Source organism: Myotis nattereri (assembly GCF_964212035.1).
Source record: "Myotis nattereri genome assembly, chromosome: 20".
Classification (NCBI taxonomy): domain Eukaryota; kingdom Metazoa; phylum Chordata; class Mammalia; order Chiroptera; family Vespertilionidae; genus Myotis; species Myotis nattereri.
In genome coordinates, this window is record NC_138096.1 from 14937445 (window position 1) to 14963226 (window position 25782).

The window sequence follows — 25782 nt, forward strand, 5'->3', positions numbered from 1 at the left end:
TGGAAGCTATTTTATACAGTCTGAAAAAATTTAACTGAAATATTTTTTACTCTGTTGTGATACGATTAATCAGAAAATATATTAAAGTTTGGAATGAAATACTTGCATGTGAAATTTTCCCCAAAGATATTTCTACTAGTATTCTTCATGTGTCTTGTGGGTTTGAGTATGTTTCTGGACTCTGTTTTGTTGGGCTATTTGTATCGCCTTGTGCCAATATGACACTGTCATAAGTTATTCTACTTTGTCTTGATATCTGGTAGTGTATATACTCCGACTTCTTCCCTCTACTCCCCTATTCTTGGCTCTTATATTTTTACAAGAGGCCCAGTGCATGAAATTCATGCAAGGTTAGGGTCCCTAGGCCTGGCCGGCGATCAGGACTGATTGGGCCTTCTGGCTGCCAGTCGGGGCCTTCCTTCCAACTTCCGGCCAGGACCTCCCTTCCCTGGCTGCCTGTTGGGGCCTTTCTTCATTCCGCACCGCCCCCTGGTGGTCAGCAAATGTCATAGCGAGCGATCGTCTCCCGGTGGAACTCCCGTGGGGGCAATTTGCATATTAAGCTTTTCTATATAGAGGGATAATTTTAGAATCAGTGTTTCAGTTTCTTCTTACTCTTTTAAAAATATATTTTTTTTTATTGATTTTAGAGAGAGAGGAAGGGAGAAGGAGGGAAAGAGAGAGGGAGAAACATTGATTGGTTGCCTCCCATATGCACCCTGACTTTGGATGAAACCCACAACCTGGGTATGTGCTCTGACCGAAAATTGAACTGGTGACTTTTTGGTGCATGGGATGATGCTCAACCAATTGAGCCACACCTGCCAGGGCTCTACTAACTTTTTAAAAAAATTTTTAAGACATATTTTTATTAATTTCAGAGAGAAAGGGAAAGGGAGAGAGAGAGAAACATCAATGATGAGAGAGAATCATCGATTGGCTGCCTACTGTCCGCCCCCTACTCAGGATCGAGCCCACAGTTGGGGCATGTGCCCTTGACCAGAATCGAACCCCAGACCCTTCAGTCTGCAGGCCGACACTCTGTCCACTGAGCCAAACCAGCTAGGGCTCTACTTACTCTTAAAAACCCATACTCACACCCACACACCTGTTGGAATTTTGATTAGGGTTGCACTGAAACTAGAATCATTTTGTAGATTATTGACACCTTAACAATATTGACTCAGCCAATCTATGATCATGGTATATTCCTTTATTTATTTAGGGTTTTATAAATGTATCTCACTGATGTTTTGTAGTTTTCATTTGGTGGGGAGGACTTCTACATCTTCCAGCAGATTTATTTCTGGGTGTGTGATGTTCTTTGTTATTATAATTAGAATAGCAGGAATCATTGAAATGTCATTTTTATTTTGGTCAAAATACAATATTATTTTAATTGTGATTTTTGTTTATCTTTAGAAGTTTATTGCTCAAGTTCTAAATATTTAGAGGGTTTTCTAGCTATGTCTATTACTGAGTTATGATGTAATTCCAGAGAAGTCAAAGAACATAAACTGTGGATTTCACTCCTTTGAAATTTGCTGTGTGGTGTTCTATAAATATCAGTTAGGGCAGATTCATTAATCTTGTTTAAGTCTTCCACATTCTTACCTTTTGTTTGCTCTGCTTGATATGTTATTTCCTGAGAAAGGATTTATATATATATATATATATATATATATATCTCCCCCAGTTTTTACTGATAATAAATACAGAGTTTTTATATCTTCCGGGTGATTAACTCTTTTATAATAATGGAATGATCCCTGTTATCTCTAGCTAGTGCTTTTGGAGTGAAAATTTTCTTAATCTGATATTAGTAGAGTGCTACTCTTTTTTTATTAGTATTTGCACTAAATATCATATTCCATCCTTTTAGTTTCAGCTTTCTATAATTTTTATGGTATGTTTACTATTGAGTAGGACTTAGTGTTACTCTTTTGTAGGTTAAGAAAGTTTTTCTTCTATTCCTATTCTGTTGAGCTTTTATCGTGCATAGGAGGTAACTTTATCAAAAGCTTTTTCTATATCTATTTTTTTTCTATTTTGATGAAATGATTTAACGTCTGTATTTGGTGAATGTGCGAATTACATTAATTTTTAAATATACCAGTATTGCATTATTACACATGTTGAATTGTTTGTGTACATCCTTTGAATATGTAGTTGGGTTTGACTTGTTATTTCATTAGGATTGTTTTGTTTATGGGTGTGGGCAAGATTAGCCTTTAATTGATCTATCTTATAATTCCTTATTTTTTGAATAATATATTTAGTTTACAAGACAATTTTGGAAGTGTTTCTGCTTTCCCAGTTTTCTGTAAGAATTTGTGTAAGATTGGTATTATTTTTTTTCTTTAAATGCCTAGAAGAATTCACTAGTGAAGCCATCTACACTAGGGGTGCAATTTATTTGTAGTTGGTTGTTAATCTTTGATTGCACTAATTGTATATGTACAGTTCTGTGAGTTTTGAGAAATGGATTCACTTTTATCAAGATAGAGACCATTTACATCATCCTAGGAAGCTCCCTTCCCAGTCAGTTCCCATCATTTCCATCAAGTGGCAACCACTGTTCTAAATTTTAACTGCGGGTTGGTTTTGGCTGTTTGAAAATTTCACGTAAATGGAAATTAATCCATGTACTCTTTTGTGTCCAACTTCTTTCACTCAGAATAATGTTTTTGCGATCCATCCTGTGATCAAATGTATTTATACTTGCTTTTTATTGCTGAGCAGTATACTGTTTTATTAATATACCATAATTTATCCATTCTGTTGATGAATATTTGGGTTTTTCTGTTTTTGTTCTTTTTAGCTATTAGGAATAAAGCTGATATGAATATTCTTTTTTTAAAATATATTTTTATTGATCCCATAGAGGAAGGGAGAGGGAGAGAGAGATAGAAACATCAATGATGAGAGAGAATCATGGATCGGCTGCACGCCCCCACACTGGGGATTGAACCCACAACCTGGGCATTTGCCCTTGACCGGAATCAAACCTGTGACCCTTCAGTCTGCAGGCCGATGCTCTATCCACTGAGGCAAACCAGCCAGGGCTACTATGAATATTCTTATGTGTATTTTATGGAAATAGATTTTCATTTTCCTTGGATAAATACCAGGACTGGAACTGTTGGGTTAAATGGTTGGTCATATTTAAATTTAAAAGAAACTGGCAAACCTCCAACGGGGTTGTACCATTTTACATTTCTACCACTTGGAACAATATTTTCTGTTGTTCATCTTTGTAATTTTAGCCATTCTAATGGGTATGTAATAGAGTTTCATAGTCTTAAGTTGCATTATTATTTGAATTTATATTATACATCAACATAATTACTCACCATTCTTATAGCTTCCTTTGTGAAGTATATATTCAAGTATTTTGCTCATTTAAAAAAAATTGGGGTATTTGCTTTTTTATTATTTTGTTGTAGGAGTATTTTAAATTTTGATGCTACAATTTTTTCTCTTAGGTTTATTATTTTCTGGCGGTATGTTTTTGGGTGGGGGGGGGTTCCCCCTAAGAAATTCTTGTTTATATTCAGGTCACAGGCATATTGACCTATTTTTTAAAAATCTATATTTTATTGACTTCAGAGAGGAAGGGGGAAGGAGAGAGAGATAGAGAAACATCAATGATGAATCATTGATCAGCTGCCTCCTGCATCCGTGCCCCAGCAGGGATCGAGCCCTGACCGGGAATCGAACTGTGACCTCCCCGTATATAGGTCGACACTCAACCACTGAGCCACACTGGCCTGGTGAACTCATTTTTTTTTTTTTTTAAAGCTCTGTAGATTTAGCTCTTATGTTTAGGTTGGTTATTTACTTCAAATTAATTCATGTGTGATGTTGGTTATATAGTTGTTTCAGCAACATTTGTTGAAAAGACTATTTCCTCTATTAATTTACTTCAGCATCTTTGTAAAAAAAAGATCAGTTGACTACATTTTTATCTATTACTACTCTTTCTATTCTGTTTCATTGATCTCTTTGTCTATCCTAATGCCAATACCACATTATCTTGAGTCCTGTAGCTTTATACTATAAAGTTGAGAGTATGTGATGAAGTGTGAGTGTAAGTTCTCCTACTTTGTCCTTTTTCAGATTGTTTTAGGTATTCTAGGACTTTTGCATTATTGTATATGTTTTAGAATCAGGGTGTCAGTTTCTGTCAGTTTATTGGTATTGAAATTGAGTTTGCATTCAATTTATAGATCAGTTTTGGACGGTCTGACATTTTAATGTTGAACCTACTTGTTAGTCCATGAACAAGGTATTTCTTTGTTTTTTAAGGTCTTTTAAATTTTCTTAATGTTTTGTTATTTTAGTGTACAGGTCTTGTTCACATTTTGTTAAATTTATTTCTAAGTATATTATGCTTTATGCTATGGTGATATTTAAAACAATTTTATGTTCAAATAGTATGTTGTTAATATGTAGATACAACACTGATTTTTGTATCTGACTTTATTTTCTAAATTTACTATTTTAAGATAGTTTTGTGTTTTGGTTGCTACTTTTTTGTTTTACTAAGTAAGCAATCATTGAGACTAGGGGGCAGTTTAGTTTCCTTTTCACTTCCAGATTTTATACCTTTTATTTCTTTATCTTATTGCACTAGTTTCGACCTCTAGTACAATGTTGAGTGGATGTCATGAGGGTAGACATCCTTACTTTATTCTTGAACTTAGGAAAAAAGGATTCAGTGTTTCACTATTATTCTGCAAATTGTAGGCATTTTCATCAATGTCCTTTATTTGATGAAGAAATTGTCTTCTATAACCAGTTTGCTGAGAGTTAATAAAAGTATTAATGGGTGCTGACTTTCTGTCATCTGCTTTTTTTGCATCTCTTGACATCATATACATTTGCTCTTTTATTCTGTTAATATGGTGGGTTACCTTGATTGACTTTTTTCAGTAGACTATTTTTTAAAGCAGTGGTAGGTTCATAGCAAAATCGCTTAGAAAGCACAGAGTTCCCTTAGAGTCCCTGCCCCTGCACATGGAAGCCTCTCTGACTCTCAACACGCCCACAGAGTGGTACATTTGTTGCAGTAGGTGAATCTACATTGACACATCACCGTCACCCCAAATCTGTAGTTTACAGTAGGATTCACTCTTTGTGTTGTACATTGTATTGGTTAGAACAAATGTATAATGACACACATACCATTATATAGTCCTAGAGGCCCGGTGCAGGGATTCATGCACATTGAGAGGAAATTAATTAGAAGGTGGCCTGTGGGACGGGACTGGGCAAGATGGGCTGGACACGCCCTGGAGCGAACCTCCCGAGGCCCCCTCCCCGGCCAGCCGCACCTGGGGTGGAGTGAGTGTGGTCCCTCCGGCAGTTGGGGTCCCTCGGCCTGGCCTGCAGGGTGTCGGGCCGAAACCGGCAGTCCAGCATCCCCGGAGGGGTCCCGGAGTGCGAGGGGGCACTCTGTAAAGTTGCTGTCGCTCGGCAGCTCCTACATTGAGGGTCTGCCCCTGGTGGTTAGTGCGTGTTATAACTACTGGTCAGATGGTTGAATGGTTGGACAGTCACCTAGGCTTTTATATATAGAGATCATACATAATAGTTTCACTGCTGTAAAAATCCTCTGTGCTCTGCCTATTCATTCGTCCCTCCCCACACCCTCTCCACTGTTTTGCCTTTTTTCAGTAAGTCATACAGTTGCACTCATATAGTATGCAGCCTTCTCAGGTTGGCTTCTTTCATGCATTTAAATTTCCTTCATGTCTCCTCATGGCTTGGCAGGTCATTGCTTTTTGGCATTAAATAATATTCCCTTGTCCAAATGTGCCACCATTTATTTATCCATTCACCTACTGAAAAATACCTTGATTGCCTCCAAGTTTTGGCAATTATGACTAAAGCTGCTTATAAACATGCATGTACAGGTTGTGGTGTGGACATGAATTTTCAGTTCAGTTGGGTAAATACCAAGGAGTCAGGATTGCTGATCATATGATAAGAGTGTTAAGTTTTATAAGATTGCCAGCATGTCTTCCAAGTGGCTGTACCATTTTGCGTTCCCACCAGCAATGAATAAGAGTGCTGTTGCTTCGTATCCTCATCAGAATTAGCAGTTGTCAGTGTTTTAAATTTTGGCCATTCTAGCAGGTGTGTAGTGGTATTTCATGGATGTTTTAACTATCATTTTCTAATGATAGGTGATATTGAGCATCTTTTCAGTTTATTTGCCATCTGTATATATTTTCTATGATGAGATGTCAAGATCTTTGGTTCATTTTTTTAAAGGGGTTTGTTTTCTGATTGTTCAGTTTTAAGAGTTCTTGGTTTATTTTGGATAACAGTCCTTTATCAGATGTGTCTTTAGTTGATAAGCTTGAATTGATAAAAATTCTAGCTTATCAGACATCATACTCTTAATTTTTCAGTACTTTTAGGGTTTATTAAAGTTTGTCTTATGCTTATAATATGGCCTATTACATGAACACTCCATGCTCATATAATTTTGAAAATAATTTTTATTCCATATTGGTTGCGTATAGTCTTTTGAAAGAGGGAGTATTAAAGTCTTCAAATATAACTGTATGTCTATCCCTCCTATAATTTCATCTAATATATATACTAATTATTAGACAAACTGATTTTAAAGTTTATTTGTGAAAATAATTAAGAATCATCAGAAAAACTCTTAAAAACTGGAACAATATCAGACTCACTATATTTTACTTTTATTTTTTATCCCACTATACTTTAAAACATGTCCTAAAGCTTCAACAGATAGCACATGAATAAGAAGTTCCGAAATGGTGGCAAGCACACATAGGAATTTAATATTTGCTAAAGGCAGCATCTCTAATTAGTGCAAAATAAATTTTTAAATGGTCTTGAGACAGCTGGATAGCAAATTGGAAACATCCTTTTGTGGATCCCATTAAAATGATCGGTATTGAGTAAAGTGGTGATTTTTTAAAATAGTAAAAACTGGTTTCCTCCAAAGTAGTGTTTGTTTTTTAAAATTACATTGATTGGCCGGAACCGGTTTGGCTCAGTGGATAGAGCGTTGGCCTGGGGACTGAAAGGTCCCGGGTTCGATTCTGGTCAAGGGCATGTACCTGGGTTGCGGGCATATCCCCAGTGGGAGATGTGCAGGAGGCAGCTGATCGATGTTTCTCTCTCATCGATGTTTCTAACTCTCTATCTCTCTCCCTTCCTCTCTGTAAAAAAAATCAATAAAATATATTTTTTTAAAAAAATTACATTGATTGGCGTGACATTGATTAATAGGATCATATAGGTTTCCAACTAGTTTCAGGTGCCAAACTAGTTTTACCAAGAGATTAGAGGTCACTTAGATCTTTATCTAGTAGGGACCACCTAGCTTTGTTTTAAACTGTTCTATTAGGGTTTATACTCTGCAGCTAGCACAGCAATTCCAGCCAGTGTTAGACTTGTTTATGCACATTTTCGGTCCAGGCTCATTGCATAAAGCGTCCATTAAAAAGAAAATCATGCTACGGAGAGGGACAGGCGGTGTGCAGCGCTGGAAGATTCAGCAGATTGAGGGTCTCAGGGCAAAGTGGCCTTCTTTTTTTAAAGGATTATTCTCTCTCCTCCTTTCCGAATCTGGAAAACAACGACTTGGAAAGAGGTGCCAAGTATATGTGAGAATTTAAATGCTCTTAGAAATTACTATTTTCATTCCTTTGGAAACCTGGTCAAACCCTTCAGGGTCTCACTCCGTTTTGCTCTGTGGAGGTGTTCTGGTGGGGGAGGGCTTGGGGTTGGTGCAGCAGGATTTGGAGCAGCAGGCACTGTGTAGAACCAGTCTATGTGCAAGTCCTTATTAGGAGATTTAAAGAGCTCACTGCCTGTGAGCAGTGAGGATCAGTTCTCTCGGAGGCCGAGTGTAGCCAGGGTCTGGAATTATTTCCTGTAAGAGAGCTCTGTTTAACCCAGAAAAGATAAACTGAAATAGTGTACACTGGTTTGGCCTAGACTAGTCTTGCAGGTCCTAAAGCACACTAGCCATTGACTGTCTGAACTCTTCAGTCTTATCTGAATTAAAAAAACAGAAGGAATTTTCACCCCATCCCAGGCTTACTCAAACTTGCCACATTACACACACACACACACACACACACACATATGCAGGAATGGCTGGATAGGTTACAGTTAAGGTTCAATTGTGTCTCCCTTCCAAACCTTCTCAAAAAACTTCATGTTGAAGTCCTAACCTCCAGTACCTCAGAATAATTTTGAGGGATTTCTCTCCAATTATATTTCTATTCATAGGTAATAAAATTGGGATAATTTCATAGACCTTAATATCTAACTAGCTTTTAAAAAAATTTAAATATGTTGTCTTTTTCCCATGTGTTAAAATATTTCTTTATAAACCTGATTTTTAATGGCTTCATAAAAGCTCATATGTAGATGTTTCTGTAATTTACTTAACAATAATATTAAGGTAGAATGTACACTTTGAATGTAAGGATTTCCCCCTGTCTGTCCACTGAAATTTCCCAGCACCTGCAGTAGAATCTAGTACATAGTGGTGCTGAATACATATGTTAGAATAAAGGAGTGGAATATTTAAGTGGTTCTATCTTTTCTGTATTAGAAATGACATATAAATAATGCTGTACAAAGCATTTTTATACATAATGCTTTCACTGCATTTCAGATGATCTTCTAAATCATTTCTTCTAGAATAAATTTCTAGAAGAAGACCTTGGTGGTTGAAAGAATATAGACAGAGTAATAGTTTTTCGATTAGTTTTCTTTTCTCTATGAAATAACTGTGGTTCTCTATTTTTATACTTTAATGCTATACATTTTATATAATAGTTATATTCTACAACAACAACCAACAGGTTGTTGTTTTTAGTTTTTGTTTTTTAAGCACATTTCTTTTTATTCAGGGAGCAGCTAGTGATCTTGTGACTGGAATATAGGGTGTTGCTGTGGGTGAAAGATGAGAATTGGAAGGTCATTTGGACAAAGCAGTTGAATGACTCGGTATGCAGTGCTAAGGAACTCAGGATTGGGAGTCCTCTCATGTGAATAAGCAGAATAGTGATACGTCCGAATTCTTTTAGAGAGGTAACGCTGGGGGCAGGGGGGAGGGGGGACGGCGGCGCAGGGGTAGTGCAGAGGAAGGAGTAGACGGAGAAGAGACCAGAGGCAGGGAGACCTGGATTTCTCACTTTCAGGCCTCCACATCGAATCAATCAGCTTTTCTGTCCTAAACATCCTAAGTCTCCCTTGAATGTCATCCTCTCTCCCCTCATTAGATCCTCAGTCTCTTAAACCTCAGCTCCTCCTGCAGCCTTCTCGCTTCACTCCCTGCCTCAGAATCGGTCCCCAGAGACCTGCCCTAGCTCAAGCCCACTATGAAGAATAGCTGTCACCTTCAGTGTAAGGTCTGGTTGGTTAACAGCGGGCAAGCTCCTCCCCTCTGGATCTCCCGCTCGTTCCTTGTTCGTCCTTGTTCGTCCGCGCTGGGAGGAAAAGCTGTCTTAGGGAGGAAAACTACTCACTGTCCCTGGACATCGTTACCCCTCTCTCCCAGGAATGCTTCTTCTGTGCCTTGCTCAGGCTGCCCCTCTTCCCCAAGTATCCCCACTCCCCAACCAAACCCACGTGGTCCCTTTTGTCTGGGGTTCATTCAGGTGTCAGGCACCGCTCCCAAGGAACTTTAACACATATTCACATATTATACATCTCCCATCCCCACTCTGCCTTTTGAGTCAGGGATCTCTCCTCTGCTTTTTATAAGACCTTGTTTTTACCTCTTCTTTTCATGATGTACTGTGATTATGTTAGGTATGTTTCCCTTACTGGGCTGAGATTTTTGATGTGCAAGGACTCTTATATTTCTCTTTTATTCTCAGTAGTTAGCATAGCATCTGCCTTATATTAAGGTGGCAAAAAATGACCTTATTATCATTTTTGCAGATGAAATAGTGACGGCTTGAACTAGGTCAGTGGTAGTGAGAAAGAAGGGGGGTGGGAGGGACAGTTTGGAAAGAAGTCACTTGGGATGTCAGTGATGAGTTAAAGTTGTAGTAGTCATAGGTGATTGAGGTATGCAGCATAGAAGGTGAGTTTCGTATACAGATTTTTGACTTGTTAAATTTGAGATATGTTCTGAATATTCTAGGGATGACTAGTAGGCATTTTGATATATGGGTCTAGATCAGTGATGGTGAACCTATGACACGCCTGTCAGAGGTGACACGCGAACTCATTTTTTTGGTTGATTTTTCTTTGTTAAATGGCATTTAAATATATAAAATAAATATCAAAAATATATGTTTTACTGTGGTTGCAAATATCAAAAAATTTCTATATGTGACATGGCACCAGAGTTAAGTTAGGGTTTTTCAAAATGCTGATACGCCGAGCTCGAAAGGTTCGCCATCACTGGTCTAGATACTAGGAGATAGATTTAGGAGTCATTAGTGTTAGACAGACATGAGCAGAGCAAGGACAATGGGCCAGGCATAGAAACTCATCAGGGCAGAAAGCCCCGGATGCCTAGCAAGTGGCAGAATGGGGAAAACAAGAACCTTGCCCCCAGGGTAACCTCTCCTCCGCTAGCACATCACCAGTCATGCGGTTTGGACCCCTGATCTTTCATATCGCTGGTCAGGAGGTTTAGACCCCTGACCTTCTCCTCCCTAAAGATAACATCTAGGCCTCAGCTGTATTTCAGCTCTAGGCTCAGAAAAGCAGCAAAACCAGACAGATGACACTATGGCTGCCTCCGGACATTGGCTCATGACTCCTGCTCTGGCACTGACCCGTCAGTGGAGACCCCACCCTAAAAGAGCGCACCTGGAAAGCTGATGAATATTCTATTGAGCCACTCCCCTGAGAGCTCCCCTAAGGTTTCCACCTGTAAGAGAGAGAGAGAGATATGCTCAGGACAAAGGACCCAGCGTGCTCTCCCTCCAAGGAGCACGCCCCTGCCATTCCCTTCTGCTCTCCTGCCTCCACAGGTCTGTATCTCCCAACCTCTAACGGACCCCATGAGACTTGCAACCAGGGGAGCCATGGGCAGAAGCAGCTCATCCCGGGCTCACCCCCTGAGCCTGCCTCCAGGTCCAGCTTCTCTCTGACTTCTCAGTGAGTCAGGAGGCCAGCCTAGGCTCTCCTGTTGCTTCTTCTATGCCCATCCTTGTTTCACTGTCCTAAGTGCATTTTTGCTGCAATCATGGGCCCAATACCCTTTGGCTCAGTGCTGTGTAGCACTTCCCTTTGGATATTCCCATCCCCTGGCCCCTTTTTCCTAAATAAATTCAAATTTTATTTATTCACTATCTGCGATGGCTATTTAGCTGCCCATGCACCACCGACTTTAACCTTTCACAAGGCCCGGTGCACGAATTCATGCACCAGTGGGGTCCCTTGGCATGGCCCGCAGAATCAGGCTGAAATCGGCTCTCTGACGCCTCCCAAGAAGTCCTGGATTGCAGGAGGGCACAGGTCAGGCCGAGGGACCCCACACGTGCATGATCAGGGCCAGGGAGGGACGCGGGAGGTTGGCCAGCCAGGGAGGGGCTGTGGGAGGGCTCCAGAGCGTGTCCGGCCTGTCTCGCTCAGTCCTAATCGGCCGGACCCCAGCAGCAAGCTAACCTACTGGTGAGCTGTCTGCCCCCTGGTAGTCAATGCACATCATAGTGAGCAGTTGAGCGGCCTTAGCATATCATTAGTATATTATACTTTGATTGGTTGAACAGCCAATCAGACAACCGGACAATTAGCATATTAGGCTTTTATTATAAAGGGCGTATAAATTGGGGCATTTGGAATAGTTAATACAAGTCAGGAAGGAGAGGATATTCAAAAGGTGGCGGAGCGGGTCCTTGGGGAACAGAAAAAAGAAAAGGGGAATATATTGATTGTCAGCAATGTCCAATAATGAAGAGAGGTTGAAGCAGGTGAGAATTGAGAACAGTATGTTTTATTTGGAAATTGGAAGGTCATCATTGATCTTTGAAAGAATAATTTCAGTCCAGTAGAGTGAAATGAAACTAAATTGAGTAGGTGATAGAAAGAGATTGGAAGCAAATAAATGTTGACCGAGTGGAAAGCAAGCATGCACTATTTCAAAATGTGTTTTTTGGAGAAATGATGCCTTATAGAAAAGGGATGTGATATCAATTTCTTTAGGGGAAGGAAGGGTAGCAATAAAGTTTTTGTTTTATTTTTGGTTGGGAAATGGTCTTGGAAAAGCTTGTCAGTTGATATTCAGGAGCTAGAAGAGTTTGAAGTCAAGAAACAAATCTTAATGGGACAATGGCAAGAAGGAAAGGAAGGGGAGGGTCTAGGGTCCAGATCTCAAATGATTCTTTTAGCCTTGAAAAGTGGTGGGGATATTTCTTCGTTGGGTTCTAAAGGAAAAGAAGTAAGGATAAGTGGAAATGTAGAAACATTTAAAGATGGCACGAGGGAAGGTGAAGGGTGTGTTTTTAAGGAAGTAGGTGACCAGGTCATTGCATGTAAGGGGTAGACAGGAGAGGGTGGACCAGGTGGCGGCAGTGTGACACGGGTGTTTAGAAGATTGGGAAAGGACAGAGATTAATGGTGGGACTGCAGGCAGATTTTAGGGCTCGGTTGAGATTGAACTATGGAAAAAAGGAAGCAATAATCAAAATACTTAAAGAATACTCCCCCCCCCCCCCCCCATGAAAGGGACTAGAAAAAGAATAGTCACTGGAGAATTACTTGTAGTTACTCATTGGGATTGTGAGGCAGATAGTTCAGGACAATGGTATTTGCTCTACAGTCCTCATGCCAAGAAATACTGAAAATTGGGGTGCAGGGCTGAGGAGTGGGCTGCAGGAAACAGCAGTCTGGACATCTCTTGACTAGGAGGCCATTGCAGTTTAAACCTCTAGATTCAGCTCAGAGTAAAGCATGACTGATAATATTTGAGATTAAATGTGAAAAGGTGTCTTTTTTCTTTCTTTTTTTTTTGTATTTTCTTGCTCGATTATTTATATTGATTAAAGTATGTAAAACAGATTGCAGATAATTTACTCTGTTATACTAAGACAGAGTGAATTTTTGTATAGAAAAGTACTATTGGTTGTATTATGAGCTCTTGCTGCTTAGCTCTTCATTCCTGATTAAAATATCTCTGGTGTTCTTACATACCCTGTAGTATTTATCAACTAATAGACTTTGAAATGTAGAGACAACCCTAAAGAGATCATTATTTCCTGCAAGTTGTTCTGTCTATTCCAGGAGTTTGTAAATAGCTGCATAGACCAGTGGATGGGCTTACCTCGGTGCGGATATCTGATTAGAGCAGCGTTTCCATCAATTATGCTTTTTCTTAAAAAACTAAAACTATGAAAATAAAAGCATAATTTATGTAATTCCTACAAGACATGCATAATTCACGGGAAACAACAAAGGAGCAAGAAATAATTGAAAATCAACAACTCTGCGCATTAAGAACCTTCTCTCTACGACTCAGTTGTCAGTGACTGCTTACCTTAACGCTGGGTTTTCCTTTTTGCTTTCAGGAAACCCTTTAACTTACGCCCTGGGTGCTGCCTGTCCACAGTTTCCTGGTGGCTCACCGCTTCTGCCTGCTCCAGCCTTGCTCCGGCAGCTCCAAGGCTTCTGGGCTTCAGAGCTTGTTGTGAAAGCTTGCTGCTTTGGCCTGCTCCCCCTGCTTCAGGTGTCAAAAGCTTTTCATTAGCTCGCTTCCTCTGATCACTATGACTAGGCCCTCTGTGTCTGCATCACCTCGTCCCAGGGTCTGAAAGGAGACTTATTTTTAGCTACTCATCCTTCCTTCAAAACTCTTGTACCTTGGGTCTCCTGGGATCAAGGGAGAGTAAAAGAAGTTTGACGTTAGTACTGCATGATTCACTTTTGATAGCCTCTGCATATGTGGGGCTAGTCTTTAGTCCATGGGGCACACTGGTGTGGGCGTACTGGATTTTTATAGCCAGTGTCTGTTCTGATTGGTCGATGCCCATGCTGTACCAATTCTTTTTTTATTATTATTATTAATATGTTTTTTTGGTTTTTTTTGAGAGAGAGGAAGGGAGAGGGATAAAAAAATAGAAGCATCAATGAGAGAGAAACATCATCAATCAGCTGATTCCTGCATGCCCCCTACTGGGGATCGGGCCTGCAATCCAGGCACATGCCCTCACCGGGAATTGAACCATGATCTCTTGGTTCCTAGGTAGATGCTCAACCACTGAGCCACACCGACCAGGCCATACAAATTCTGCAGTGTTTGACTATACCTATTGTATATGTAAATTGTGTCTCCAGAGAGAGGCTACCTTTAGCTGTTTAGTAAATTCCTTGTAGTGCTTTTACTTTGCTTGTTAAAGGGACTTAGTATTTTTTCATTAAGTGTTTTGAACACAAACTGATCACAGAGCAGTTTATAAAAATAAATAGTGATTTGCATGCATATTAACAGTGATTACCATTAACATGTCATTAGATACCAAGATTATAGGCATGATGAATGGGAGCTCTCTTTAGGACCCAGAGAACTGTTCTGTACTTAGAGTGAAGAACACTGGGTCTGTAATGCGCTAGTGAGGACTGCAGAACTACTTCAGAGGGGCGTTAGAATTAAATAAGGCCATGTGAATGTGCTTAGTCCAGTGCCAGGCGCAGAGTAAGATTTCTACAAATGGGAGCTATTGGTTATTATCGTTAAATAAATGATGGTAAAAATTATACAGGGGAGCTAAAAGGAGACAGAGCCACGAAGCAGTAAATAGTGAGCAGTCACAAACAGACGAAAGACAATACAGGCTAAATGTGAAGTCAAGACTTTAAAAGCCGTATGTATTGTTTCAAGAGCAACATGAGCTGGAATAATGTTATACACCCAATAAATCTTAAAAAACACACTTGTATCTCTTTTATCAAACTTTTTTGAGCTTCAGTATCATTTTCGTACTATACTTGAAGCTGAGAGTGATGCCACACAACTTTCTGTGTGTATCTGTCCGTGTGGATTACTAGTCATCCATCATTTATTCAACAAATATTTGGTGAATGCCTATTGATTGACACCCAGATAAATTATAAATCATTCATTTATTTATTGCGTACCTATTGCTTCTCAAGTACTGGGCATATACTAGGGAGCAAATGAGAATAAATTTATGTCCTCATAGAACTTATATTCTAGTGAGTGAGGCTAACAGTAAGCAAAATACGTAAGTAGAATATATGCTTTGTTAAATAATAGGAAGGAGCTAGGGGGAAAAGCAAGCAAAGAAATGAGATAGAAAGTGTGAAAGAGTGAAGGAGTGAGAGAGCAAGCCATGCGGCTTCAATGGGGGAGGACTATTTGAGGCCTAGAGATTAGTGATAAGTGGGAAGGCCCTGAGGGAGTGAGCCAGGTGGCCAGTATGTCTGGAGCAGAGTGAGCTGGAAGGAGAGTGGTATGAGATCTGAGAGGCTGGAGGCCAGAAGATAAGCTCTATAAGGTCTTTGACTTTGACTTGGAGAGAGATCGGCAGCCGCTGGAGTTTGGAGCAGAGGAGTGTTGTGATCTGAGCTGTGTACCAGGATCACTGCTGCCACACTGAGCATAGGTTGTGGGCGTTAGGCAGAAGAGAGCCCAGGCAGGACAACCCAGGCAACAGGTCATGGTGGCTTGGAGTTGGAGGGACAGAGGAGGGATGGTGAATTGTGGGTGTATTAAACATAGACTAGAATTGCAGAACTGCATGGCAACTGTTTCTTGGATGTTAAAATTCTATTTAATATAGTGTAAGCATGCCTAAATTATATATTGTAGCTATGTGCTGATACTTAAGTTTTGTTTAAGAACTCATTCCTTTACTTGTCATCTACTGTTCGTTTGTTTTTCAATTTTTCTAACATCATAGTGCTCTTAATATGAAGTCTTTAAAGACATGTTTATATTTGTTTCAAAAAGATATCTTTGTTTTTTGTTAAATGTATAATCTTGTAGTCCATACTAAATGTGCTTTTCATTTTAGTCAAAGTAAATAAGAAAGGACATTTTTACATACTGCCCTCATATCTCAGTTAGCAATGGTTCTTAAAATCTAGAACCTGAAGTTACAATTCTAGGGAAATCCTTTTTTTTTAACTTTTCTTCTACTGAAATGAATATAAAAATGACCTGTAGGTTTAAAGGAGAAAAGCAAGATCAATTTTTATTTTGTTTTTTTTATCAGCTTCATATTCTTGTCTGATCATGTCATCAATTTGATAATTCAAGAATATTTCCTGAACTGACATTTTTATTTCATCACACCACATCTCTTTGGAGTAAAGTTTATAGGCAACTCATGAAACTGGTACAAGATAGCATTGAGAGTGTTTTTCATCCTTACAGCAGCCTGGCATCCCTGATTGCCTCAGATGTATAGAATGGGTCTCATTTGGCCCTTATTAGCCACACTACAATACCTCTCTAGTTAGTGCTGATTTCATGCCAAGATGAGGTGTGGTATTCCACACCATTCCACTCCATGTTTCAAATTGTGCATGTTCCATACAGAAAATGTAGAAATGTGAATAAAAATCCTATCACCTAGAAATACCTATATATACATATGGCATAGAACTTTATTGGTGTATATAAAAAATCTAGTGTACAAACTTGATTAAAGTTATTTTAAGCAGATATTATGAACGTTTCCCTATTAAACAGTATTTTAACAGTATTTTCAAGAATGTGTATACTTTTCTATAATTTTGTGATATATTTAGTCAATTTCATCTTTCAGGATATTTAAATTATTTCCATTATTTTACTGTTGAAACCTACACTATGGTAAATATTGTAGCTTAAATTTTATTTGTATATATTTTCAATTGAGAATATTTCTTGCTATATTTCTATGTATATGGATGTGTCATGGCTATAAAATTATGGAAAGTTAGAAGTTGAAGAGATCAAAGTTTCTTATTTCATAGTTGAGAAATTGAAGTAATGGGTATGTATAATGTCTGCCACCTGTTAGTGGTAGAGCAGGCTACAGTTAAGAGATTGGGCAAAGTGTCTTAGTGCAGGGCCTGACACATACTAATAGCTAATACTTACTGAACACTTACTGAATGCCAGGCCCTGTGTGAGCACTTTATGCTTGTATTATTCACTCTTTATCACAACTGTGTAGGTTAGTACTATTGTTAACTCTCTTGTATTGCTGAGGACCCTGAAGTTCTGAAATGTTATTTGCCCAGAGTTATATAGCTCATAGCAGAGCCAGGATACAAACCCAAGTGGTCTGACTGCAGAGTCGGTGTGATCACTGCCCGGCAGCCACGATAAGTGCTGGCTCAGTGTCTGAGTGTTCATAAGTGCTGGGTTGTTCTATGCACAACTCTATAATCCAGAGGGGGGTTTGGTTCCAATAATCTGGATTTTAGAAAGATAATTTAGTTCATATGCTCTGTGTTTTTGTTGTTGTTGTTTTAATATTTTATTTATTGTTTTCAGAGAGGAAGGGAGAAGGAGAGAGAGAAACATGAATGATGAGAGAGAATCATTGATTGGCTGCCTCCTGCACGCCCCCCACTGGGGATCAAGCCTGCAACCCAGGCATGTGCCCCTGGCCGGAATTGAACTCGGGGGCCTTCAGTCTGCAGGCTGTCGCTCTATCCACTGAGCCAAGCCGGCCAGGGCAGTATATGCTCTGTTTTATATAATACTCCTGTGAGGCTTGGGCAGCACCTCGTAAGGAAATGCATCAGTGTTTCTGAAGCATGTTTATCTATTCAGTAAGTGAGATAAAAGTCAGAAAACAAGTACTATAGTAGCCCAGTGGCAGTGCATGCTGCCAAATGGGTTGTGGAAATCTTTTGACATTTAGTATAGCAGGTAAGGGATGGCGGACCTACGTAAAGCTCTTAGCGGATACCTGGCACCTAAAACACATCCGTGTGTTGGTGAAGAGGGCTCCTCCTACCAGTAGTTATCAGCTGATAGGTACATACCCATAGGCATTGGGAATTGGTGAGTCATGTGGTGCTGGGCGTACTTTCCTCACAACCTGATGTCAGGATTCCCTAAGTCACAGTAAGTGATAGGCACCTGGGTCTCTTCCCTGGCGAAGCATAGGCTGGTCTAGCCCAGGGCTCCGTCCTTCTGACCATTTGCGCTCCCTGCTGAGCCACATTGCCTCTCCAGAATAGCCAAACTTGTGTTTCAGTCTCTCAGAGACCTTGGTGAAACTGTGTTTCTCAAGTTTTCCTTGCTCTTTATTCCAACCCCCTTTCTTTATTTTTTTCCATTGTTGTTGAGAAATAATTGACATGTAACATTGTGCAATATTAAGGTATACAAAATGATGATTTGATACTCGTATATACTGTGAAATGGTAACTGTAACAAAGTTAACACTTCCATCCCCTACATAATTACCTTTTGTGTGTGTGTGTGTGTGTGTGTGTGTGTGTGTGTGGTGAGAGCATTTAAGATTCTCTCCCTAAGCAACTTTTAAGTATATAATAACAACTAGAGGCCCGGTGCACGGATTTGTGCACTGGTAGGGTCTCTCAGCCTGGCCTGCGCCCCCTCGCAATCTGGGACTCCTCGGGGAATGTTGGAGGCCCGGTGCATGGATTCAGCCCGATCCCCACAGGCCAGGCCAAGGGACCCCACCCGTGCACAAGTCCGTGCCCTGGGCCGGTTTCGGCCCGATCCCCGCCAACATTCATTTCCTCATTGCCCCAACACCCAGCCCCCGGGAGCCACTCTTCTGTCTCTTTCTAGGAGTTCAACTTTTTTAGATTGCACATGTAAGTGAGATCTTACAGTATTTGTATTTCTGGGTCTGGCTTATTTCAGTTAGCATAGTATTCTTTAGGTTCATCCACGTTGCCACAAAAGCACGATTTCCTGCCCTTCTTATGGCTGAATAGTCTTTCTTGTATATATGTATGCTACGTTTTCTTTACATTCATCCATGGACGGACATTTAGGTTGCTTCTATGTCTTGTACAGCCCCATTTAAAAAAGCATGAATCCACTAGGACCGTGGTCGGCAAACGCTCGCGAGCCACATGCGGCTCTTTGGCCCCTTGAGTGTGGCTCTTCCACAAAATACCGACTTCTGCGCATGGGCCACAAAGTTTCAGTCGCACTGTACGTGCGTGCCCGCATGTGGTATTTTGTGGAAGAGCCACAGTCAAGGGGCCAAAGAGCCACGTGTGGCTCGCGAGCCAGTTTGCCGACCACTGCACTAGGAGACTAATTTAACTAAAACCCTTATTTCTGTAGCTATGACCAGATATGACTAAATACTGAAGTTATTTTATTTGAAATTGTGATATTTCCTCTTTCTTCCCATTTTAATTGATGAAAAGCTATAATCACAGTATTATAACCATTTATGACAATTACCAGGAAATGTTCTAGTGTATATCATATATTATACACTGATTTTATTATATGGTCATATTACTTTTATTGCCATCTGATACAGATATAAATGTATTAAATGCCACTGATGTGTACATTTGCTATTAAGATTTTTACAAGTTTGGCACCTGAGTTTAAACCCATTCTCTATCCTTGGAAATATCCCTGTGAAGACACGCGGTGTAACATTTGTTCTCTCCTCCTGCATGTTAGGCCCCATGTGTCTTCCCTCAGCCCCCAGTCACTGGAAACAGCCTTTGCCCCTTCTGTGGTCATTCTCAGCCCTTTACCTCCCCCGGAAGGGCCCTGGGATCTAGTCAGATGAAGCAGAGGAGCAGCAACAGAAACGTGACCAGTTTGTTGGGGGTGAAAATGTGGGCTTACTTGTTTGTATTTGACAGTTTTTGTCGTTTTGTGTGTGTTTTTTGTAAGAGAACATTTATTGGGTAGATTACAGAGGTAGAAGAAGTAATTCCTAGAAGAAACAGGCTTAGAAAACAAGGTACAGAGGTAAAGGAAGGGCCCTTGTTGCTTGGGAGTGAGGAAGCTAATGCCTGGGCAGGGAGGGGGAGCGGGAGGGAAAGGGGAAGTCATGGGCATGCTCCTGGGAGGTAGAGCGCCAATTTGACAGTTGTTTTTTGTTTTTGTTTTTATCATAACTAAAATACAGAATAGTGAGATAGCTGTTCCATTGTTTGTTGGAAAGGAATGTGCAGGGTCTACAGTTTATAGAGCTGTTAGGCTTAATTGGTCTTTGGGGTATGTGTTGGTGTGTGAGTGTGTGTGTGAGTGTGTGTGTGTGTGTGTGTGTGAGAGTGTGTGTGTGTGAGAGTGTGAGTGAGTGTGTGTGTGAGTGGATGTGTGTGTGTGTGTGTGTGTGTGTGTGAGGGAGGGAGTTGAGGGTTGTGGAATAGAGTATAAAAATATGTGGTGTGAAAATTAATGTCATTTGCAGTTTATTTTATGTTGCTTGATCCCCACAAAATAGATTTGTTTTGACAGTAGGCATTTGAGAATTGTGTTGGAATTTGGCATATAATATTTAATAAACTCTAGTATTTCATCTTGTACATTTTGGTCAATTTCTTAGTGATAGTACAGTTGAGTTTAAATTCCAGGACAGAAAACTCGAAAAGGAGGATGTAATGTAAAATCACCAACTGATACAGTGTTCACAATACAGTTATTTGTTTGTCACTTTTCATTAATGTAACTTTTCAACTGACAATGTTATTTGATTTAGGATCTTAGAATTTGAACTGCATGGAAATCATTGATAATTTTGGTATTTTTTTTTTTTTTTTACAGAGAGGAAAAAGGAAAATGGATGACTAAAAAAGTATTATTTGTTGTATTTTAAAAGTTGTATTTCCTTTTTCTAGGTTGCTGTAGTGAAACTAAAAAATGCAGATAAGGTATTTGCCATGAAAATACTGAATAAATGGGAAATGCTGAAAAGAGCAGAGGTAAGGTTCTAATTATTGGAATATTTAAATAAAATCCTAGAAATATTTAAGAGGAGATAGAAAATTATAGAGCCAGTAGATCCTTAAATATCACTTAGTAACATTTTATCTATGATGACATATTTTAAGTCCATAAGAGGCAAATTCAATAATTCACAATTGTGAGATAGGTATGATAAAAGTTATAATTTGTGCTAATTTAATATTGTCTAAAAACCAAGTGGGAACCCTTGATGCGGTGCTTACACATTTATGTTCAAAGGAGATGTGTAAAAGAATTTCTGTGTAGGAAGAAATAATGTGGAAAGTTCCTTTTATAGGAAATTCAGTAATGATTGGCTTGAAGTTTGTCGTATCTTGTTTCTGCCATTCTGCATTTATTTGTATTCTGCTCCAAGCAATAGTCAGCAGAAGCTTGAACATGCCCTCTAAAAATTCTGTTTATTGCTGGTCACGCAGTTGAATTCATTTTCTTTTATATTATTAAAAAATGGTCGTAAAATCTGCTCTTGCAAGAATTGTCCGTGTTCTTATGTTGGTGCAGGGTTTCAGGGGAAGATGGATGAGAGTGATGTTCAACTATCTAATAGTTGGTGTGGATGGTCAGAACTGGCATCACACATGGATTTGGGGTCGGTTCTGGGTGGGGCAGGGCACTCAGGTCTTGGGGAAGCAGTTACTGGTATGGGAGCATCTCGGTATTTCACGTGTAGAAGGGTCCTACACGGAGCATGCAAAGTTACAGCCCTGGAGGTTAGTACACTTTATAAGAGGATAATGAGAAATTAGCCCTTAGAAGTCTTTCTCTATCTACCAGTACGTGGCGCAATCTGAAAAAGAACAGCTATAGGAAAAAGCAAAAAAGCATTCCGTTGATGTTAGAATTGGTAGTAGCGAAAGTAAATACTTCATGATTTCTTTGGGAAAATTTGAAAACTATGACAAACACCAAGATGAAACTAATCACTAGCATCTCATCACCTAGAATTCATCAGTGCAGTTTTTGGCAAGTTTCTGCTTTCAGTTTTTTGTCCTGTGCATCTACTTCAAAAAACTGCACAAGTGAAATACAAATACATTCTTTCTGAGCAAATAGTAGCAAATAACAGATAAAAGTAATGTACTCTGTGAGTTCACCCCACCCAGGTCTAGCCCCTCTCTACCTCCCACAGGTAATTACTATGCAATCATATCTTGTTTAAAATGTATCAGGGAATGATCATGGCACTCTGGCCTATGTGCCAGTGCCCAATATATTTAATAACTTCAGTCTTTTCTTTTGGGCTTCCCTAAGACTGAATTGCCATATTGTCATTACTTGATTTTCCATTAGTAACACTGAGATTGAGTTTAATGTGTAGTATATTTATCGGGGACTTCTTTTGAAACCAACACCTATAGACGGGAAATTAGGTGAAACATGATTGACCAGGGATCAGGCAGGCTGTCCCATCATACTAGTAGCTTTGTTGATACAACAGGAGGCTTTGATACAGCAGAGCTTGGAGCAGAAATGGCCCTTTGGAGTTGCCCTGCATTGGGCCAGATGACTGACCTTTATGCACCTGCCTCCGTCAGTCCCTGGGTACAGGCTGCCTCCTGCAGGACACGGCCTCATAGGCTTTCTGCAGGTGAGGCGCACCCTGCAGGAGTTGGCAGCATAGCCAGCAAGTGAGCAACAGTCTCATTATTAAATAGTAAATAATTATGTTGTAATCATTTCACAGAAATCATCGTTGTAGTCAATTTAGTGTTTCAGAGTTAGAACTTCTAAAAAATTGAGTTATAGTTTGTACTTTATTTTTTAATCCTTTCCCGAGGATATGCTTAATATGCTTAATGATTTTTTAGAGAGAAAAGAGAAGGAGGGAGGGAGGGAGGGAGTGGGGGAGAGAGGGAGAGAGAGAGAGAAAGAAAAAGAGAAACGTCCATCGGCTGCCTTCTACACCCCTACCGACCGGGGATCGAACCTGAAACCTTTCCATGTACAGGACCGCACTCCCACCAGCTGAGCCCCGCCCGCCAGGGCTGCGCTTATGTTGATGAAGTTGGATGTGCTGGGGAAGAACTGTGAAAAGGCAGGATAACTGTTAGCTTTCATTACTGATGGGAAGAAGTGTCAAAGTTGTAGATAAAACAAGGGGTAGTTGAAAGTTAAATATTATTTCCTTGAACTAGAACGCACTAAGATATCCTGTGTTTGAGGCAAGAGGGAATGGAAATTCTTCTCCCTGTCCTTTCCATTAAGTAGCCGAAGACTCTGCACATTAATTATAAAACAAACGTGACCAGGCTCTGAAAGGCCGAGAGGGAAGGTGGACCAACTAGGGACCTGGGGTTCCTGTGGAACAGTACTTCCTCTGTGACCGCGGTTCTCAACCTTCCTAATGCCACGACCCTTTAATATAGTTCCTCATGTGGTGGTGACCCCCAATTTCATTGTTACAAATTGAACATAATTAAAGCATAGTGATTAATCCCCAAAACAATATATGATTATATATGTGTTTTCCAATGGCCTTAGGCGACCCCTGTGAAAGGCTTGTTCAACCCCCAAAGGGGTCGCAACCCACAGGTTGAGAACCGCTGCTCTATGACATCGGGTGCATCGTGCAGTCTCAGAGCATATGCATGTGAAATGAAAGTCACAGGGACTGTGAATGATGCTAATCAGAGATGTGCCGTTAACTGTCCTGGGGTGCTCCAGTTGGTGTGTCCCGGGGTGGAAGTGATTTAAAAATAATTTTACGCTATAGGATTTTCACGTGCTTTTCACGTGCTGACCCTAGAATTTATCCACTCCCTAGATTAACTCCTCAGTAATGAAACCTCTTGGGTTTGGGGGACAAGTACACATTAATCTTTAGTAGCTATTGCTAAATTGTCTTTGAAAACGTGTTTGTTGTCTCCCTCATTTGCCAGTTTTAGATGTTATCAAATGATTTCTCTTCCTTAAAACATTTTTTCTGACAGATAAGTTAAAAAGTGACATCCCATGTTTGGTTCAGCCATGAAATATACATTGGAGATTTAAAAGTAAATTGATGTCTTGGTGTATAAGACCTGACATTGGATGCCTGGCTGGTGTGGCTCAGTGGATGGGCACTGATCCAAGAACCAGGAGGTCATCAGTTCGATTTGTAGTCAGGGCACAGGCCCGGGTTGCGGCTTGACCCCCACTTGGGGGGCGTGTAGGAGGCAGCCTATCAGTGTTTCTCTTGATGTTTCTACTCTATACCTCTCCCTTCCTCACTCTCTAAAAACTCAATAAAAACATTAAAAAAAGGACCTGATATTGAAATTCTTGCATTTTTTCAATTTAAAACTCCACTTGTTTATTTTTTTAAAAAAAATGAAAAGTTTTGGCTTTTCTCCCCTCGAATATTGGAATAATTTAGTTATTATTTGAAAGAATTTCTCTGTTAATATTTTATAGGAGATAGAAGTCTAAACGAGAAGCCAAAAGTACATATAGTCATGAGTGGATTTTCTTGTTTTAACACATGATTTCCAAGTATTCAGGTAATTCGATGTACTGTATAGGAATGTATAAGAATGTTGCTTTATGACTGTGTACCTATGGATCTAGGGAAGAGAACCATGTGACAGTTTTGCAGAATTATTATTCTTTTTATCTGGGCCATATGAACTTCTGTTTTATCATAGGTATTCCATTCCTATTGCTCTTTCTCTTTAACCAATAACCCATTAAGGATAAAATTTAAACAATAAAAATATCAAACCACAAATCCGTCAAACCCATCACTGTCCCCAGCAGAATGTTTGGTTGAATATAAACTGAGTGACAGGATCTGAAGAAGTCATGTGATCTCCAGTAACCCCTCCTCCTGGTCATTGCATTCTTAGAGACTTAAATGTTCTGTTTTTAAAGGGGAATATATTTTTTTTTAATTAAGTTTTTTTTTTTTAAGGGCAATTGAAGTAGAGATTTTACAGCCTTTAACCATGTTGAATCCTTGGGACAGCTTTATGAACCTCATGGTATGCATCGTGGTTTGGTTAATATTGATCAAGGACAGGGTTTCTCAGCAAGGACACTTGTGATATTTGGTGCCAAATAATTCCTTGTGGGACTGTCCTATGCTTTGTAGGATGTGTGGCAGCATCCTGGCCCCTTCCCACTGGATGCCATGGCATTAACGCCCTTCGCCCCAGTTGTGACAGCTGAGGACAGTGTGACTTATCGAACCAAAAAAAGAGACTGCACTTCACATCTAAACTCAGTGTCTGAGGCACTAATAGGAGTAGTTTCATCCTGAATGTTTATGGATAAAGCCAACTGATGTCTGGGATTTGCTTGAAAATTTGTACACATGGGCGTGCACATATGTGCATGGAGGGAGGTTGGTAGTAAGATGAAACAAGATTGAGCAATAACATAATTGTTGAAGTTGATTGATGGGTACATTCTTGTATATATTTAAAGTTTTATATCAAACCTTTATATTAAACTATATAAATAGTTTCTTTATATTTTATTTAAAATTTTTTTTTTATGAAACAGTTAGAATAGAATAGAATCTACTGAAGTTTAATTTGTTTTGTTGACAAAAAGTCTTTGTAGCTTTATTTAGTTTGGAGTCATCTGTCAGATGTTTATTAGATTCTAGCTGGAATGTCTCGAAAATTCCAGGTAGCAGTCATAATAAAGGAAAGCCGGGAGAAGGGTGTCTCCTAGGCCCTCATAGCCTTTACCACCTCTGAAAGGTTAGCAGCAAACACAACTTCCCAGCAGTTAAATTCTAAACCAGAACGTAGTGGTGAGCATGCCAAAGTGATTCCACTTTCTCCCTAAAATGAACCAAAGCATAATGTAGATTTTAATAATCCAATTACAGGGTTTAATCTTTAATTGCTTTTAATATTTTCTCTAGTGATACTATTTTATACATGTCTTTGGAAATT

General features: G+C 39.7%; 1 protein-coding gene across 8 annotated transcripts in view; it reads left to right on the forward strand.

Moving 5' to 3' along the window:
- The window catches only part of CDC42BPA (CDC42 binding protein kinase alpha), a 193063-nt gene that overhangs the window by 35295 nt on the left and 131986 nt on the right, over positions 1-25782 (forward strand). For all 8 annotated transcript variants that reach the window (XM_081114445.1, XM_081114446.1, XM_081114447.1 and 5 more), the window contains exon 3: positions 20773-20856. In XM_081114445.1, the coding sequence (XP_080970571.1) occupies positions 20773-20856 (84 nt within the window). The remainder of the gene's footprint in view (positions 1-20772; positions 20857-25782) is intronic.